At 44.6% G+C, this 20,735-nt stretch overlaps 1 protein-coding gene across 1 annotated transcript in view; it reads left to right on the top strand.

Moving 5' to 3' along the window:
• Positions 1–20,735, top strand: part of MSRA (methionine sulfoxide reductase A) — a 318,403-nt gene that overhangs the window by 194,925 nt on the left and 102,743 nt on the right. Inside the window, exon 5 of the mRNA XM_054179730.1 lies at positions 2,073–2,179. Coding sequence (XP_054035705.1) covers positions 2,073–2,179 — 107 coding nt within the window. The remainder of the gene's footprint in view (positions 1–2,072; positions 2,180–20,735) is intronic.

Raw genomic sequence — 20,735 nt, 5'->3', positions numbered from 1 at the left:
TTGTAGAATGCTAATGCTTAAGCTCAAACATCAATCAGCATTAACATATCCTGGCAAGACTAATGCTTTGCTGGCCTGTATTCATTTTATCCCTAACTATTGACTAGCTCTGGTTTTACAAGAGCTCCCTATCACCCTAAAATAAACTGCGAAGAAGTAAGCAAAAGATTCTCTGCCTTAATAATGACCACATTATTAAGTATTGATGAAGAATGTGGTTGTTGTTGTTATGTGTTAATAACAGGACCTTTTTTAGGAGTTAAAAAGTGACCCAAATCATCACAAAACTTCCTAAGACTTATTAGGAGTCACATTCACTCATGTAGTCTGTTGGTCACCGCATGGACTTTGTGTCCAAATGCAGCTTTGAAAACATTTCTGCATCTTTTAATTCATAAATATTTCAGCCAGATTGTGTTTGTTTATTGCCCCTTCCTCTCAACCATTTTTCTGTTTCCTTGGAGAGTAAAAGAAGGATGAAAGTATCATGCTTTAATGAGTAATATTATTTTAATGAGTAGTGTAATGTTGATAGCATCTTTTTATTCCCATTATCACAGGCTCTTTCTCTACCCTCTGCCCTTTGCTAGGGGCATATCAGGACTTAACAGTTTATTTTCCATTTCATCTCCATAGTCCTGATAGCTGATGGTAATCTTCAAAGAGACTTCTTTAGTCTGGTGGAAGTCAAGAGACCAATCCCCACAATTTCCAATTTGTCTTGGGTTGCAGGCATTTGGGAGGAGTCTGCTTCTTTGAGTCAGCTTCAGAAACTCCAGCTTTTTCACTCACCCAGGTTAATCTACAACACCAGACAAACCCAAAACTAGCACAATTTATTGCAGCAAAGCAAAAAGTTCTGTTCTGGAATACAAGCCTTGGGAACAAAGCATGAAAGATTGTCACTGCAAAACTGCATCTGCAGTTACAAACCTGCACTTTCAGATCATTCTTAATGCTAAAACTCCTCTTCTCTTTGCTGTTGTTTGACTTGATGGAAAAATCCAGAGCAAAGTTGGCATGCAGGGAAAGAGAATGGGTAGTGATGAGAGGCAGCAAGGCCTTTGGCCAGCATCGCTGCCTAGGATTGCACAATGCCAAACTATATCTAGGCAAGTCACTTAAGGGGACAGTAATCTTCCTTCTGCTCTGGCCTCTTATTTTATAGTTTAGTAGGTAGAATCCATCTCCTGTTTCAGAAGTTCATACATAAGCTCCATGCAACCAGGCTTTTGAAGGGATTACAGATGTCAGCAGTGAAGGGGATGCTCCTTGTGCCAAAGCTGCTCATTTATGATACAATTTTAAGAAGCAGTTGTAGACAGCAATAAGGTCTCCCCTGAGCCTTCTCTTCTCCAGGCTAAACAACCCCAGCTCCCTTAGCCTCTCCTCATAGGGCTTGTGCTCAAGGCGTCTCCCCAGCCTCGTTGCCCTTCTCTGGACATGTTCAAGTGTCTCAATGTCCACCTTAAATTGAGGGGCCCAGAACTGGACACAGTACTCAAGGTGTGGCCTAACCAGTGCTGAGTACAGGGGCAGAATGTCCCATTAATGATCTCAAAGGTCTCTTCCAACCTGGTTAATTCTAATTCTAATTCTAATTCTAATTCTAATTCTAATTCTAATTCTAATTCTGATTCTAATTCTGACTAAGATGTACTTCTCCAGTGTGAGACAATTTTTAAACACTTGATAAAATCAGCCCTTTTTTTTTTGTAGCCATTTGCTTGGTTCAAAGTAAATATTTTAAATGTATCTTGATTCCAGAAACTGCAGTTTGATTATTTAAGGTTTCACATCTGTATTTGTCTACTATGTGATGTACTAAAAGTTAAAATGCTCACATTTTATTTGCATGCCTTTAAAAAGGAGATATCAGAGTTGAATGTCTTCAGGACTATTTAAACAAAGACTTGGAGTTCCTAAGAATACCTGCTGAGTATGCACATGAGAGACCCTGCTAATCCAGGTGTATGGAATGTCCTAAATCTAGATCTGTCAAACTTATGCTTACCACCCAGTCAGGCAGGGAGGGTGATCTTCATGGTGTGCTGTGTCTTCTCCCTCCCCAGGAATGCGGCAGGGCAACGACTGCGGCACACAGTATCGCTCAGCCATCTACACGTTTTCTCAGGAGCAGATGGAAGCTGCCTTGAGATCTAAGGAAGAATATCAAAAGGTAACACTGGGCAGGGTGTGGAACTGCTTTGCATGCGGGAGGAGGTCAAAGACATCATCAATTAGCACAACTTCTTAGGCTATGTATTTTCTCCACAGTCATGTTGGAGCATCTCATTCCATCACTGAACTCGCGCCAGATTTGCATTGCACTCCAGCTCACGTGAAGTGCTTTTTGTTGTGTGTGAGTCATTTGGTAACTACTCAGAAAGAAAAATAGTTACTGTACAGAGATAGTTTGAATCTCTTCTAGAGATTTTTTTAATGTGTGTGCACCAGAGCAAAAGTCTGTGATCTTAAAGCTATCCAAGTGTATCTGGACTCCAGACTCTGAAGTGAGTAGCCAAAATCTCAGACCAAGTGTTCTGGAACACTGGGGGAACGTCCTGAACAATATTTGAGTTTAGTAATGAAGATCACCCATCTGCTGCTTATAAGATGCTTCTACCAAGCCATTCCATAAATGTTTTTAAGTATGATAGCCCAAGATTTAGTAAGACTATTTGTTTTGACACTAGGCTTTGTGTGAGACAAGGCCAACCATTTCCTATTCTAGAAACCAGCCTGTTTTTCAGTGAAGATGGATTCTGTCTCTCCCCTGCCACATAAGCTGTTATTTAACTAAAGGCAGAGGGATTAGTGTCCTATGGTGGGACTGCATTGAAGTGGATGTCTGATCTGCCTATGGTCTTGTTCAATGCAAGATCTTGATTCTGCAGCAGAGATTTAAAATTGTTTTTTAAGATATATGAAGTAGATGACTTGCCTAGGACACCAGGACACTAAACATAGTAACTAGAGAAGGGCCACAAGGATGATCAGAGGGCTGGATCACCTCTCCTCTGAGGACAGACTGAAAGAGTTGGGGCTGTTCAGTCTGGACAAAAGGCTCCAAGGTGATCTAATTGTGGCCTTCCAGTATCTGAAGGGGATCTACAAGAAGGCTGGGGAGGGACTTCTTAGGATATCAGGTAGTGATAGGACTAGGGGGAATGGAATGAAGCTGGAGGTGGGGAGATTCAGGCTGGACATGAGGAAGAAGTTCTTCACTGTGAGAGTGGTGAAGCCCTGGAATGGGTTGTCCAGGGAGGTGGTTGAGGCCCCATCCCTGGAGGTGTTTAAGACCAGGCTGGATGAGGCTCTGGCCAGCGTGATCTAGTGTGAGATGTCCCTGCCCATGGCAGGGGGGTTGGAACTAGACGATCCTTGTGGTCCCTTCCAACCCTGACTGATTCTATGATTCTATTCTATTAATACTAAAAGAATATCAGCTTTCCTGCATTCAGTGACTTCAATAAAGTATGAAATTGAAAATCCAGGGAGTTTGGTGATTGTCTGATGTTAAAGGTAAAGAACTGTGTTTTGAAGAGTGAGGGTCTATCAGTCAGAGGCATGTACCAAGGTCTGAAAAGGAGGTGCATGTGCTGAAGTCTTTTGTGGCAATTTGGTGTCATAAATGTGTGTGACATTGTGTGCTGAGCTGTGTCTGCTCTTGTAGGGCTGGTTCCTACATATGGTTTGCATTACTTAACGTGCAAAAAGATGCTCTGGATTGCAAGCAACTAAATTGCAAGTTGTTCCTAGCAGTGTATTAACTGTGCACATAAATTAAGTGTTCAGGGACATAGATTTTTCTCCTGAGTAGCTGACCACATGGGGATAATTCAGTCTTGCAGGTGTTTATCTTTGTTAAGAGAGCAGCTTCTGCAGGTTCGGTCTTTGTATTTATCCTGCAGAGCTCCTTTCTGCTCATCGTTTATCTGAGATCATTTATCTTAGATCCATTGCATTCCCAAATTGGTTTTGGTTCTTTTTGTTATCATCCTCTGACCAATAACACATTGTAAATCTTACAGCTTTTGGGTTGCTTTTCCAGCTTTATTAATCTCTGCTGTTATTGGTCATTAAATTAATGCTGCCTTGAAAGCAAAATTACTATGTGGGAGATTGCAGTATGATATTACAGGAATTTCATCATCAAATAGATTTTCTTAATGGCATGATTTAAAATTTACCTACTTTGAAGTCTGTCACCTTTGAAAAGTGTGGATAATTAGTACATTTATATAATGAGGCACAACTCTGTAAGTGATCAAATGCAGAGTTTGGTTTTGCACTTGAAACAGGAGGAAGGAAGGGACCGTGTCACCAGCTAAGGAAACACAGCAAATAGGTGCTGAAATTCCTAGAGGATATGTGGTTTCTATGTATTATTCACAACAATATCTGAAATATTATCTACTGTGGTACTGCAGTAGCAGTAGAATGATTGTATGGGAAATGTACTGAGCAAACAGTGTGCTGAGGAATCCCTTTTCATAGTAAATGTTTTGCATGACATTATTTGAATGTTAATGTAATACAACCACTCTCCTTATTATTGCAGTAATTTAAACTAAAACCCAGGCTCTTCTGGCAGTGACAGATGCATATCTATGTACCTGATGACAGATAACATGTGGGGATGGCATAATACTTGATTTTTCCATGCTAAGCAGTGGTGCATACACCAAACTGCAGAGCAACTAGCAAATATTAGAGGTACAATAACTGCAGTCAGTATGGAGGAGTGACTCTAGAGATTTTTGGCACAGCAAATGAATAACAAAATAAATTTAGTTGAGCAGTTTCTTCACTAAATAACTGTGCATGTGCACTTGAATGCCTTTCTGAGCTGAGGACCTGGAAGAGAGCTAAGAGTGGCCTCCAAACAGAAAATGATGTGTTTGCTAGATGGCATTTTTTCATTAAGACAGGTAGAGTGATTAACTTCATGAAAACATTTTTGTTTGCTGAACATAGAATCATAGGCTAGAATCATAGAATCATATGATATGATCAGTTAGGTTAGCAAAGACCTTTACAATCAGCGACACCAAACATTAACACAGCATTACCTACCCCACCAAAAAACCATGTCCCTCAGTACACATCCCTCCAGGCATGGTGAATCCACCATTTCCCTTCAGCCTGTTTCAGAGTGAAGAGTTTTTTCTTAATGTCTAACCTAAACCTCCCATGGAACAACTTGAGGCCATTTCCTCTCATCCTATTGCTTGTTACTTCAGAGAAGCAACCAACCCCAACCTCTCTACAACCTCTTTTCAAATAGTTGGAGAGAGCAAGAAGTTGCAGAGTGCCTCCTGTTCTCCAGGCTGAACAACCCCAGTTCCCTGAGCTGCTGCTCACAAGGCTTGTGCTCTAGAACCTTCACCAGCTTCATTGTCCTTCTTTGGACACTTTCCAGTACCTCAGTGTCCTTCTTGCAGTGAGGGACCCAAAGCTGAACCCAGTATTGGAGATGTGGCCTCATCAGTGACAAGTACAGGGGGACAATCACCTTGCTAGTCCTGCTGGCCACACTTGCTGATCCAAGCCAGAAACCATCCAATTCCAAGTTTTTTATCATTATTTCCTGCCTCCAAGACAAGCTTGCCTGAAGCACTAGCTCTTCTCTGGAAGTCAGACAGCCATGTTCAGCTCTGTCTATGAGTATAAGCTGAGAGGAGCAGATCAGTTGAACAAAGAAGGAGGACCCAGAACACACAAGGAGAACAAATTTTAAGAGAGTTTGCCTTTCAGTAGCTATAGTTTAATCCTCTGAGTTACATACCACTAGTAGGTGGAAGTCAGTAGTGCATTGATGGTTTAGCTCAATCAAATGGAATTGGGTTGATCCATCCCAAGACCACTTTGTGATGTGAACCAAAGCATGATGATGATGACATTTATTACAAAAATCACAATTCTCCCCCAAACAGAAATGCTAATTGAGCTCAGATCTTTATGGTTATGATATGCTTAAGCAGATAATCATGTAGCTATGTGCACCATATCCCTAGGTCCTAAAAGTGTTCCAGTGAAAATCATAGTTGTGTAATCATAGAATGTTTTGTGTTGGACCTCACAAGGTTCACATGAGCCCACTTTCCAAGCTTGTCTGGGCCTTTCTGGGTGGATCTTGTCTCTCAGGCATGTTAATGCACCACTCAACTTGGTGTCATTGGCAAACTTGCTGAGTGTGCACTCATCCCCACTGTGCATGTTGATGAAGATATCAAACAGCTCTGGTCCCAGTACAGACCCCTGAGGGATACTGTTTGTCACTGATGTCCATCTGGACTTTGAGCCACTGACCTGTACTCTCTGGGTGTGACCATCCAACCGATTCCTCATCTACAAATCAAGGCCTAGTATCCTGCAGGGTGTCATCAATTTTAAGTTGTGAAACTTCTTGCTGATTCATGCAGCTGTTTTAACAGCTGAGAAATGCTGATACAGCAATGAATATGCATCAAGCCAGGCATCTTTAGCTGTTGATGAAGCTGAATCCATGTAGTCAGAATCAGCTAGTGGTAATATATATTGTAACAGGATAGTGCTGCTGGTAAACACAATGGAAGTCTAATCAGAAAAGCATAAAATGAGGACCATGACTTGATGAAAGTACTTTGAATGAGCTGTTCATTCAGTTTTGCCTGAAGCTGAAGTTTTTTAATACAGTTGAAACTGAGGTTACTCAATTTTTCTGGCAGTTGCTAGGCTGGATTTGGTTTTCAGTTGAATTATCTACACAATAAGCCAAATAGTGAAATCAGGGTGAAGGAAAGCTTGTGGGGTTTGTTTGGTTGGTTTGGTTGAGTTTGTTTTGTTTTGTGGGGGGTTTGTTTGTTTGTTTGTTCTTGAATCAGAGGCATGACTTTGTTTTGTCAAGCACTGACTCTGGGTTTTCAGATATAGAGTCTCTCCCTACCACGTCTGGCTTATATTAAAGAAGCATCTCAAAAATTCCAGCATCTCTGTATCCTCATAGGATTGTAGGATCACAGACTGGTTTGGGATGGAAGGGACTTTTAAAGGTCATCTAGCCCAGCTTTCCAGCAGTGAGCAGGGACATCTTTAACTAGGTCAAGTTGCTCAGAGCTCCATCCATCCTAACCTGGAATAGTTCTAGGGATGGGGCATTTACCCCCTCTGTGGGCAACCTGGCCCAGGGTCTCTCCACCCTCACTGTAAACAATTTCTTCCATGTATTTAGTCTAAATCTCATCTCTTTTAGTGTAAAATTACTACTTTTTGTCCTATCTCAATAGACTTGGCTAAAAGTATTGTCCCCATCTTTCTTAAAGGCCCCTTTAAATATTGAAAGGCTACAATGAAGCCTTCTTGGACACTTTTCTTCTCCAGGTTGAACCCTGGAGAGCCCTGAATGAGAAAGGGGTTATGACACATGGAACAGTACTGACAATGAACAGCATTATGCAAAATGCAGGTCTGTTACTTTGTTACAAGGGCAAATATTTGGCAGGAGAAGATCCTTCTGCAAGACAACTAAAGGGCCTCTCTGTGAATAATTGTGAATGAATGGAGTAAGTAGTAAGCTCCTGATTTGTTATAACCAAGAGAAGCTGGGGGGGGTGTGAGTTGCTGATGTTTCACAGTACCACTAAGGTTGGAAGAGACCTCAAAGATCATCTAGTCCAACCTGTCACCACAGACCTCATGACTAGACCATGGCACCAAGTGCCACATCCAATCCCCTCTTGAACACCTCCAGGGATAGCAACTCCACCACCTCCATGGGCAGCACATTCCAATGGCTAACAGCTCTCTCTGTGAAGAACTTTCTCCTCACCTCCAGCCTAAACTTCCCCTGGTGCAGCTTGAGACTGTGTCCTCTTGTTCTGGTGCTGGTTGCCTGGGAGAAGAGACCAACCCCTTCCTGGCTACAATCACCTTTCAGGTAGTTGTAGACAGCAATGAGGTCACCCCTGAGCCTCCTCTTCTCCAGGCTAAACAACCCCAGCTCCCTCAGCCTCTCCTCACAGGGCTGTGCTCAAGGCCTCTCCCCAGCCTTGTTGCCCTTGTCTGGACACCTTCAAGTGTTTCAATGTCCTTCTTAAACTGAGGGGCCCAGAACTGGACACAGGACTCAAGGTGTGGCCTAACCAGTGCTGAGTACAGGGGCACAATGACCTCCCTGCTCCTACTGGCCACACTATTCCTAATGCAGGCCAGGATGCCCTTGGCCTTCTTGGCCACCTGGGCACACTGCTGGCTCATGTTTAGGCGGGTGTCAATCAGCACCCCCAGGTCCCTCTCTGTTTGGGAGCTCTCCAGCCACTCAGACCCCAGCCTGTGGCACTGCATGGGGTTGCTGTGGCCAAAGTGCAGCACCTGGCACCTGGACTTGTTGAATGTCATCCCATTGGACTCTGCCCATCTGTCCAGTCGGTTGAGGTCCCTCTGCACAGCCCTTCTGCCCTCTAACTGACTAACATCTGCTCCTAACTTGGTGTCATCTGCAAACTTGCTGATGACTGACTCAATCCCCTCATCCAGATCATCAATGAAGATATTTGATGTTTGCTCTCACAGTTGTTATCTGGAGAGTGTAATAAGGACTCCATGAGATGAGAATATAGAAATCTTGCGACAGTGTAAAAGCATTAATAATGTAGCAATTACTAAGCTCCAAAGAACTGGACTTTAGATTTTGACTGAAGATATAGGAAATGTGGATCAGGCACAAAAGTAACCTTTTTTTTTTTAAGCTGGACACAGCTTTGTGAGAAGTAGTGTAATGCTGGTTTTAAGGATTTCAACTGTAAGGCTGTAATCTTGGAAAGTTTCTCTGCAGCAGTAGATTTTGATGCTGATCAAAATCCTCTCTGAAATCTAAAGCAGCTGGTCAACAGATTGAGAAAACAAATCAAATTAAAAATCATTTCACCAAAGCCAAAACTGCAAAGGAGAAAAAAAGAGAAAGAAGAGGCACTGATTGTTTGCTTTGGGGCCTTCAAATAGCTCAGAAAGTATTGTAAGCAGAGGTGAAGGGATTCCATTTAAAAATTGAAGTCTAGCATAAATACAAATTATGCAGACAGTTGAGCTAACTCCTTGCCCACTCTGTGAGTCTGGAGAACAGTCTCCTTGTGGAAACGTTGGGACCTGTAAAACTGGAACACTGGTACAGGCTGCTTAGAGAGGCTGTGGAGTCTTCTTCTCTGGAGAGATTCCAAACCCATATGGATGCTAGCCTTGCTTGGTCTCTTCTCCCAGGCAACCTGTGACAGAACAAGAAGACACAGTCTCAAGCTACTCCAGGGGAGGTTTAGGCTGTATGTTAGGAAGAAGTTCTTCCCAGAAAGAGAGATTGGCCATTGGAATGGGCTGCCCAGGGAGGTGGTGGAGTCACCATCACTGGAGGTGTTTAAGAAGAGACTGGATGGGGTGCCATGATTTAGTTGATTAGATGGTGTTGGATGATAGGTTGGACTCTATCTTAAAGGTCTTTTCCAACCTGGTCTGGTCTGGTCTGGTCTGGTCTATTCTATTCTATTCTATTCTATTCTATTCACCTGCTGTAGGTGTACCATACTGTGGTACATGCATCCGTGCAGCTTTGGTCCGCGTGAAAGCGGTTGGCTGCGGCACCCTGGATGGATTGAAAAAGGCAGTCGTGGAGCCGGATTGTTCCGACTGGCCTGCCCCAGGGGTGGAGAATTTGCCGCTGAATAGGAGAGTAAAGGCTTGGCTGAGAAGTTGTGAGGTATTTCCAGGTGACCAGGATGTCCCAAGGAGTCCACAAGGAATTCACACTGCAGGAGAAGGACTGCGTCGCTGGGAGGTTCCATCACATGAGGAAGAACAACTGGAATGGACTGATGCTTGAGCCTGAATGAGAGACTGTTTGAGTGGACGCCCAGATGAAGATATGGACTCTGCCGGACACGTCATCAGAAGTTTTCTGATCTGATGATGTGTTTGGGTGCAAGGATTATGGTATGAAATACAGGGGTGGCATGTGGTAGTTTGAGTTGGGTGCCCCCAACAGGTGGGATGGTCAACCAACTTCTAATCTTTTCAGGAGACTGAGAGAACTGCAAAGTGGCAGAACCCGAGGTAGCAATACCAGAAGGGTAGCTGTTACTTCTACAGTTCCCCAGGACAACTCTAGTAGCTCCAACAGTGGCTCCAGTTCTAACACTGCACAGTGTGCTCGTTGCACCTGTGGACATGTTCCCCATAACTAGGGGTGCCCTGCCTCCCGCCAGGGGGAGGAGAGGGGTAATACAGATAACAGAATCTATTGGGATGTGTACATCCAGTGGCCTGGCACTTCACACTTTCAGAAGTACAGGGCCTTGGTTGACACAGGAGCTCAGTGCACCATATTGCCATCAAATTATCAGGGATCAGAGTCCATAACTATTCTGGGAGTCACTGGTGGATCTCAAGAGTTAAGTAAAGTGGAGGTTAATATAAGCTTAACTGGTAAACAATGGAAAAAGCATACAGTTGTGACCGGACCTGATGCACCTTGTATTTTGGGAATTGATTTTCTGAGAGAAGGGCGTTTCAAAGACCCTAAAGGTTACAAATGGGCTTTTGGAGTAGCTTCTGTAGAAATTGATGGACAAAAACTGAAGCTGTCTGCTAGACCTGAGCTTTCTGATGAATCTGCAGTTGTGGGACAACACAAGATTCAGGACATTAAGTTGCCGGTTGCTTCTCGGACTGTGCATCACAGACAATACAGAACCAACCGTGACTCTTTGTTGCCCATTCAGAATCTGATTCGTCAGTTGGAGAGTCAGAAAGTCATCAGCAAAACTCATTCACCTTTCAACAGCCCAGTGTGGCCTGTGCGAAAGCCGAATGGAGACTGGCGTCTGACAGTGGACTACCGAGCACCTGGCTCCGCCTCCCTGCTTCTTCAGCGGGCTGTGGCGCAGCTCCTCCCTCTTCCGGGGGTGGAGGTTGTGCAGCCGGATGCTGTCCTGCCTCGGTACGCGAGCGCCCAGCCGGGGGGTGCGGAGTGCCTCTGACCTGCATCCGTGCAGCTTTGGTCCGCGTGAAAGCGGTTGGCTGCGGCACCCTGGATGGATTGAAAAAGGCAGTCGTGGAGCCGGATTGTTCCGACTGGCCTGCCCCAGGGGTGGAGAATTTGCCGCTGAATAGGAGAGTAAAGGCTTGGCTGAGAAGTTGTGAGGTATTTCCAGGTGACCAGGATGTCCCAAGGAGTCCACAAGGAATTCACACTGCAGGAGAAGGACTGCGTCGCTGGGAGGTTCCATCACATGAGGAAGAACAACTGGAATGGACTGATGCTTGAGCCTGAATGAGAGACTGTTTGAGTGGACGCCCAGATGAAGATATGGACTCTGCCGGACATGTCATCAGAAGTTTTCTGATCTGATGATGTGTTTGGGTGCAAGGATTATGGTATGAAATACAGGGGTGGCATGTGGTAGTTTGAGTTGGGTGCCCCCATGGTGCATTCACTTCCTGTGTCCAGAAGTCCAGCCCAGAGGGATGGACACAGGAAATTGTGTATTCCCTACCATAATTCTTTGCACCACTATAAGATCCAGTGCGGAGTCTGGCACTTCCTCTTTCCTTCCCTCTCCGAGACGTGGTAACTGGGGGAGAGATCTCCCGGCCATGGGCCTGATTGGGCCCAAGGCCACAGGGGGATGGGCAGTCTCAGGCCTGGCCAGCTGAGACTAGCCCAGCAGAGGGAGGGGGAAGAAGGAGCCCTGGGGGTTTTGCATGCACCCTCAGGTGGGGATGGGATCTTTCTTTGTCACTGCGCTTTGGGTTTTCTGTAACATTCACCGCTTTCTATTTAAACTTTCATCACTTTTGCAATCCGTTTGCCTGAGTCGTTATTTCTGCCTGTGGTGGGGAGGGGACCTGCCCCAACCCATTACACATACTCTCTTCCAACCCCTACCAGGCTGTGATTCTGTAAAAAAATGGGGTTTCCTGGTCAACAGAATGACCTTTGGAGCAGGAATCTTCAAGGAAGAGAAGTGGTCAGGATTGTATTTGTCAAGGCTGCAGGGAAGGCTTTTCACAGTCCTACAGGATCAGCTGTTCAGACTATAACTGAATGGAGTGCTTTGTGAGGTGAATTTCCAACCTTCAGCTGTGGTTTTATGTACCATGCTCAGTGAGCTTAGAACATGCTTTCCCAGGAGACAGTTTTGTTTGTGTTTTTTTTTTTTTCTGGGGAAACTTCAATAGCTCTTTTAAAAAGTAAGTTGTTGTCATTAAAGCAACACAATGGAGTCAATAAAAAAATAACACCTGCTTACTCCTCTTCAAATTATGTCTGTTTCAAAGCTTTACATATTGAATCATATTTGCTTCTATCTGGTGTGAATAATAGCTACTTGATTCCTGACTGATGGTGGTAGTTCTCATGAAAATAAGCAAACCTGGTCTGATAGGCAAAGCCATTATTTAGTTTGTAATCACATATCTGTGCAACAGAGATACCCTTTCTGTGTTCATCCCTCTCTAGAGAGAGCTGCAGCCAGCTACAGCTGAGAAGGGTTTGTGTGAACAGTTGCTAACCATTTTCATATTACTTTCATGTACAGAAAATTTTACTTTGTCGCTCCAAGAAAATTTGGTCCCCTGGCAGCAGAAAGATAGCTCAAAACTATTTGATGTTTTTAACCACTTCTGTTGATGACAGTGGCAACAAGATAAAATCTTTAATGAACTTGTGATACTGTAGTTGACTTGATAGTTTTTTAGAATACATATGGCTGTGAGATGACCTGTCTTATTGCCCTGAGAGGTGGCAGATGACCCATTCCAGGTCAGGTTGGATGGGGCTCTGAGCAGCCTGGTCTAGTTGAAGATCACAGAATGTTAGGGGTTGGATGTCCCTGCTCATGGCAGGGGCGTTGGACTAGATGACCTTTAAAGATCCTTTCCAACCCAAAGTATTCTATTACTCTTCACATCCATATAAAAACAAATGAGCATCCCTGGAAACAACACAAGGACTAAGGACACCTACCAACATTCCCTGAGGCAGGGGAAAAGCACCACCATCCTATGCTGAGTGCAGCATGCTACCAGTGGCATACTCCTTCTGTTCCCTTGGGTGCAGTACCAGCCTGTGCTGCTTGCTTTTATCAGTGCTGAAGAAGGCAAGATAATCTTGCTTTTTAGCTTTCAATTCCTCATATATACTGTATTCATTTGATCAAAGGCTGGGTGTTTCACTTAGCCCTTTGACTGTTGCAAATCATGCATTTGAAGTTAGAGCTAGGAACATTATGAAAGCATGATTTCTATATTACAATGATATTTTTTTCATCTGGGAGGTCATGGAGTTCAGCAAAGAAGCCATTTGCTTTATTATACTTTGAAAGGGAAGCCAGTGCTTCAAGCTAAAGCTCATATTGGACATTTAAATTAATATTAGAAATTGCCCTACAATAAATGAATGTAAATATCAGATAGATCTGACTCCAAGAATTGGTTATAAATAAAAGATTTCCTGCTTTGTATGGCTTGCTCTGTTCAGCTTGCCAGTAATGTAAAAACATCCTAAATTTGTCTAGACATCAAGTTTTCTTCTACATAGGCAGATGGATTCTCAGTCTTCAGGGCAGATCTCCATGTTGATCCAAAAGATGAAGGTTTAAAGGGCTATGCTGACTTCCCTACAGGTGTCTAGTGCCATTTGAGGTGTCCTACCCTACCTTGATTATTTTGGTCTTGATTATACATCTGTTATAGCACTCTAAAAGTTCCACAAGCATATTAAATGTCAAGAGCAGAAATTTGATCATAATGTTAATAAAGATGCTGTTTAAGTGTACACAGTGCTTTCCAGGGAATAGGATATAGTTCCTTCTCCTAAGGAAGCTCTCAAGGAGCTTAGTTTAACTAAGAGATTAGTTATGGGGAGGACACGATCAGCTAGTTTAGAAGATGGTCAAGGTGAAATAAAGGTTCTTATCATTAGCTGTTGCTGTGCTGTGTCAGTTGTTGTTCTCCTTGGGTTAAATGTATCCCTTAATGCTGACTTAGGTAAAGATTTCCAGGAAACAAAAACTGAGAAGTCATCTCGAGATTTGTTGAGGATGTTGTATCTTACATAGATTACATAGAATACATAGAATACATAGAATAAACCAGGTTGGAAGAGACCTTCAAGATCATCGCGTCCAACCCATCAACCAATCCAACTCCGCCCAAGCAACTAACCCACAGCACCAAGTACCCCGTCAAGTCTTCTCCTAAAAACCTCCAGTGATGGTGACTCCACCACCTCCCCAGGCAGCCCATTCCAATGTGCAATCACTCTTTCTGTATAGAACTTTTTTCTAACATCCAGCCTGTATCTCCCCTGGCGCAGCCTGAGACTGTGTCCTCTTGTTCTGGTACTGCTTGCCTGGGAGAAGAGACCAACATCCGTCTGTCTACAACCTCCCTTCAGGTAGTTGTAGAGAGTAATAAGGTCACCCCTGAGTCTCCTCTTCTCCAGGCTAAGCAACCCCAGCTCCCTCAGCCTCTCCTCGTAGGGCTTATGTTCCAAACCCCTCACCAACTTTGTTGCTCTTCTCTGGACTCGTTCCAGCAAGTCAACATCCTTCCTAAACTGAGGGGCCCAGAACTGGACACAGTACTCGAGGTGCGGCCTAACCAGTGCAGTGTACAGGGGCAGAATGACCTCCCTGCTCCTGCTGGCCACACTGTTCCTGATGCAGGCCAGGATGCCATTGGCCCTCTTAGCTGCCTGGGCACACTGCAGGCTCATGTTCAGTCTACCGTCGACCAGCACCCCCAGGTCCCTCTCAGCCTGACTGCTCTCCAGCCACTCTGACCCCAGCCTGTAGCTCTGCATGGGGTTGCTGTGGCCAATGTGCAGAACCCGGCACTTGGATGTGTTAAATCTCATGCCGTTGGACTCTGCCCATCTGCCCAGCCTGTCCAGGTCCCTCTGCAGAGCCTCTCTACCCTCCAGCAGATCAACTCCTGCGCCCAGCTTGGTGTCGTCAGCAAATTTACTGATGATGGATTCGATGCCCTCGTCCAGATCATCAATAAAGATGTTAAAGAGCAAGGGGCCCAGTACTGATCCCTGGGGCACACCACTGGTGACTGGCTGCCAGCTGGATGTGGCACCATTCACTACCACTCTCTGGGCTCGGCCCTCCAGCCAGTTCCTAACCCATCTCAGTGTGCTCCCATCCAAGCCATGCATCTTAATTCTGCTTTGGGCTTTGAATTTTTCCAGGTGAAAGATAAGGCTTGGAGTGGGACTTTTTGCTTCAATCTGGAGAGGGGGAGAAGGGTTGCCCTGGTTTATAGTTTCCAAACAAATTAATAAAATGAAACAAAAGCTCTTTTATTGCATATGATGATACCTGGCAGCATTGCTTCTGCTCTCCAAACAGTTTAGTTATCCTTAGTGCAAAGCAGTGGGATCTAATGAACACTGTTCAAACCTCAAGTTATCTTGGTGACAAAAGTGTTTCTAAGCCAGAATTCAATTAAGTGCTCATAGAATATTTGCCAACTGTTTACCCAAATCTAAAATATAAAGCCAAATTCTTTTCTGAAACAGGACTTTTAAAATCAGATATAAGGACTTAATGGTACCTCCAAAAGTTCTGAGCTCGACAAAGCTCACATGTGGAAATTATGGCTCCTCTGCATTTATGAAATGTGCTGTTTGCATATCTAAAGATAAAATCATAAAATGGTGTAGGTTGGAAAAGACATTTAAGATCATAAAGTTCAATGATTAACCCAACACCACTAGTTTGCCACTAAACCACTGAGCACCACACCTACATGTCTTTTAAATCACTCCAGGAGTGAGTCCAGGAGGCTGTCCTGGGCAGCCTGTTTCAGGACTTGATAACCCTTTTCCTAAACCTCCCTTGGCACAACTTGAGACCAATTCCTCTTGTCCCATTACTTGTTACTTGGGAGTAGAGACTGGCCCCTGCCTTGCTCCAGGCTCCTTTCAGGGAGTTGTAGAGAGTGAGGCCCCCCCTGTGCCTCTTTTTCTCCAGGCTAAACAACCCCAGTTCCCTCAGATGCTCTTCATAAGATTTGTGGTCTAGACTCTTCACCAGCTTTGTTGTCCTTACTTGGACTCACTCCAGCACCTCAATGTCCTCTTGGAATGAGGGCCCCAAAATGGGACCCAGTATTTGAGGTGTGGTTTCATCAGTGCTGAGTACAAGGAAACCAGCACTGCTTTAGTCCTGCTGACTGCAGTATTCCTGATACAGGCCAGGATGCTGTTGACCTTCTTGGCCACCTGGGCACACTGCTGGCTTGTGTTTAGGCAGCTGTTGACGAACACCCCCAGGGCTTTTCCACCAGGCAACTTCCCAGCCACTCTTTCCCAAGCCTGGAGCATTGTATGAACTTCTTGTGACCCAGATGTAGGACCTGGCAAGATGGACATAGGAGTGTTTGTTTAAGCCCTCCTATTCAAATTATTTGATAAGCAAACATACTCCAGCATGTATTAACAACTGTCATACCCTAGTGATATTGCTTTCTAACTGCTGTTAATTTTTGCTTCAGTAAAAATTTTCTTGAGGACCTAATGCAGCTCAGTCATAGAGATGGAAAACCAGAGCATCACCATTCACAGTATCACAGTATCACCAAGGTTGGAAGAGACCTCAGAGATCATCAAGCCCAACCTGTCACCCAAGACCTCATGACTACTAAACCATGGCACCAAGTGCCACATCCAAACCCCTCTTGAACCCCTCCAGGGATGGTGATTCCACCACCTCCCTGGGCAGCACATTCCAATGGCTAACAACTCTCTCAATGAAGAACTTTCTCCTCACCTCAAGCCTAAACCTCCCCTGGTGCAGCTTGAGACTGTGTCCTCTTGTTCTGGTGCTGGTTGCCTGGGAGAAGAGAACAACCCCCACCTGGCTACAACCTCCCTTCAGGTAGTTGTAGAGAGCAATGAGGTCTCCCCTGAGCCTTCTCTTTTACAGGCTAAACAATCCCAGCTCCCACAGCCTCTCCTCATAGGGCTCAAGGCCTCTCCTCAGCCTCATTGCCCTTCTCTGGACATGTTCAAGTGTCTTGATGTCCTTCTTAAACTGAGGGGTCCAGAACTGGACACATTTGAATCAATGGAAGCACCCTGGATTTCCAGCAATGCACTTGAGATAAAAATCTGGCCCAGAAGTTTCTGTAATTTCAACATTTTTGTTCCTCAATGAATTGTCAGAGTGTCCTGTGGATTATTTTCTGCTTGAAGTATGCCACTCAGTCAAATACAGCTCTCAGCTTTTGGGAAAACAAGTCAATAGTTACTGGAAAGAAAAATCAGAACATTCTTTAGCAAGCAACGTTGTCATGTCTGTTTTGATCTTTTTGCATCAAGATCTTTGTCTCCTTTATTGACTTCCACAGATCACTTGCAGACTAATCTGTTCTTCTTTTATATCCAGGATGTCTACTGATGACAGTCAGCTCTAGGCTGCAGAAAGAGGTCAGAATGGGCTTTTTGGATGATTGACAGTACCTCAGCTGTATTATCAGTTTAGTGCTAGAGCTTTGTAGGATTGCAGACACTAAAACCAACCCATCTGGACAGATGCTGCTATCCCTGGATATTTTGGTGTGCATAGAATGGCTGGAAGGGACCTTCAAAGGTTATCCAGTCCAGCTTCCCAGCAGTGAGCAGGGACATCTTCAACTAGACCAGGCTGCTCAGAGTCCTGTCCAATCTGATGTGGAATGTTTCATGGAATGAGATATCTACCACCTCTCTGGGCAACATGGACCATTGTCTTACCACCTGTAACATAATCAACTTGTTCCTTATATCTAGTCTAAATCTCTTCTCTTTCAGTTTAAAACCATCACTCCTTGTCCTGTCACAACAGGCCCTGCTAAAAAGTCTGTCCCCATCTGTCAGGCAGTGTCCCTCTAGGTACTGAAAAGCCATAGTAATGTTCTCCATGGAGCCTTCTCTTCTCTGGGCTGAAAAAACCCAACTTTCTCAGCCTGTCCTCCAAGTGGAGTCCTTTCAGTCCTCCAATCACTTTTGTGGCCTCCTTTGGACCTGCTTCAACAGATCCATGTCTTGTGCTGAGAACAGATGGAGGTGTGCTGAGAGTCATGAAGGGGTGGGACTCACCTGAGTTCAGTCCTGTTTTACAGAAAATTCACTTCAGGAATATCTTCTTCTCTGACTTTTATTCTGTTAAGTGGCTCTGTAGCTACTAATTTTTTTCATCTTATGCTGCAGGGCTTATGAGTCTAACTGAAGTACCAGTTAGATGGATGTGTGCATTTACACCACGCAGTGCTGACAAGCAAGATCAAGTAAAGCTCTTTGTCAGGCTGATGTAGAAAAAATCAGTTCTTTCACTCTCCTTTCTTCATTTCCCCAGTCCCAGGTTTATTTCATCCTTTATTTGTTTTTGTTTTTTTTTTGTTTCCTCCACACATTGTTTCCTGGCTCTTTTGCTTTGAAGGGTTTTCTGTCACTTGGCCTTGCCTCACATCCTTTTCTTCCTGGTTTCATGTTTTCTCCAGTCTTCACATTTTCCACTTCCTTCCTCAGGCCTGTTTCTGAAAAAAATCTCCCTTCTTTATCCCTGCAGACAAATATAAACCTCTGTTTTCTTCTGTTTATTATGTGCCATTTAGTTACAGGGTCTAAAAGGAAATCTATCTAGCCAACATACCAAAGTGGACAAAATGCATTCCCTCTTCCTGCTGCCTAAAGCATCCTTAGATGGCTTAGATGGCTTGGAAGGCTGGTGAGAGGCCTTGAGCACCAGCCCTATGAGGAGAGGCTGAGGGAGCTGGGATTGTTTAGCCTGGAGAAGAGGAGGCTCAGGGGTGACCTCATTGCCCTCTACAACTAGCCAGGAAGGGGTTGGTCTCTTCTCCCAGGCAACCAGCACCAGTCTCAAGCTGCACCAGGGGAAGTTTAGGCTGGAGGTGAGGAGAAAGTTCTTCACAGAGAGAGTAGTTCGTCATTGGAATGGGCTGCCCAGGCAGGTGGTGGAGTCAACATCTCTGGAGGTGTTCAAGAGGGGACTGGACGTGGCATTTGGTGCCATGGTTTAGTCATGAGGTCTGTGGTGACAGGTTGGACTCGATGATCCTCGAGGTATCTTCCAACCTTAGTGATACTGTGATACTGTGATAGATAACTCCCACTGCAGGACCACGTTGGTGTGTGCTCTGCTGGGCCACTTCAGAAAGTGTCATCAAAGACTGAGAAATCAGCTTAAGTGACACAGTGTTCCCAGCCCCCAGGACTTTTTGCACTGTAGTTTTTGGTCCTGACCTTTCCCTATGGAACCAGCTTCCTATGGCTTACTTAGGCTTATATATTTTCATTCTCACCTCTCCTTTTCTTCTTTGCTTTGGTTATTTTTAGGTGACTTCCTCAGTTTTTTTAAGGAACTGTATCTAAGGTGTTGGGGGAAGAAAAACTCTTTTCCACATGAAGGCACTTTGTAAGCAATTAGGAAAAGCATCATGAAGATCCATAGCCAGAAGCTCAAAGTAGGTGCAGGTATCTATGTGTAACAGCAGGTGACTGGCAGTGAAATCCATGGATGGCACATCTTTTCAGGACAGTCAGCATTATTTAACCAGTGGGTTTTTATCAGGAAAGGTTTGCAGTCAAAGTTGTAGCTCTGTGCATCAATGATCTCCTATCAGTGACTATCACCAGAAAGATTTTTCTAAATCTAGGTTTTGAAATTCCATGGGGTTTTTTGTCTTTTAAATTCAACATGGTGGGTTGGTTTTTTGTTTGGGTTTTGTTTGTTTTGGTTTGTTTGTTTTTGTCCAAAAATGGATACCAGGATTGGGTTCAATATCACTGAATGCACTTAATCAATGACAGCACACTGTTGTTTATACACGCTTCTGTACCTTTCATGGAATGGCTTAGGTTGGGAGGACCTCAGAGGTCATCTGCTCCAACCTGCCTGTCATGGGCAGGGATGCCTCTCAACTAAACTTGGTTGCCCAAAGCCCAGGTGGCCAAGAAGGCCAATGGCATCTTGACCTGTATCAGGAACAGTGCAGCCAGAAGGAGCTGGGAGGTCATTCTGCCCCTGAATTCAGTACTGGTTAGGCCACACCTTGAGTATTGTGTCCAGTTTTGGGCCCCTCAGGTTAGGAAAGATGTTGAGTTGCTGGAATGTGTCCAGAGAAGGGCAACAAAGCTGGGGAGGGGTTTGGAGCACAGCCCTGTGAGGAGAGACTGAGGGAGCTGGAGTTGCTTAGCCTGGAGAAGAGGAGGCTCAGGGGAGACCTTCTTGCTGTCTACAAGTACCTGAAGGGAGGTTGTAGCCAGGTGGGGACTGGTCCCTTCTCCCAGGCAACCAGCACCAGAACAAGAGGACACAGTCTCAGGCTGCACCAGGGGAGGTTTAGACTGGATGTTAGGAAGAAGTTCTTGACAGAAAGAGAGATTGGCCATTGGAATGTGCTGCCCAGGGAGGTGGTGGAGTCCCCATCCCTGGAGGTGTTTAAGAAGAGTGGATGGGGCACTTGGTGCTGTGGTTTAGTTGATTAGATGGTGTTGGATGATAGGTTGGATCTCAAAGGTCTTTTCCAACCTGGTTAATCCTATCCTATCCTATCCTATCCTATCCTATCCTATCCTATCCTATCCTATCCTATCCTATCCTATCCTTTCTTTGTGGCCTTCCTCTGGACCCGCTGCAGCAGTTCCATGTCTCTCATGTTTTAAACTAGATGAGGGAAGTTTTAGACTAGAT

The sequence above is a fragment of the Dryobates pubescens genome, chromosome 3 (genome assembly GCF_014839835.1).
Source record: "Dryobates pubescens isolate bDryPub1 chromosome 3, bDryPub1.pri, whole genome shotgun sequence".
Taxonomy (NCBI): Eukaryota; Metazoa; Chordata; class Aves; order Piciformes; family Picidae; genus Dryobates; species Dryobates pubescens.
This window is presented reverse-complemented; position numbering and strand designations above follow the sequence as displayed.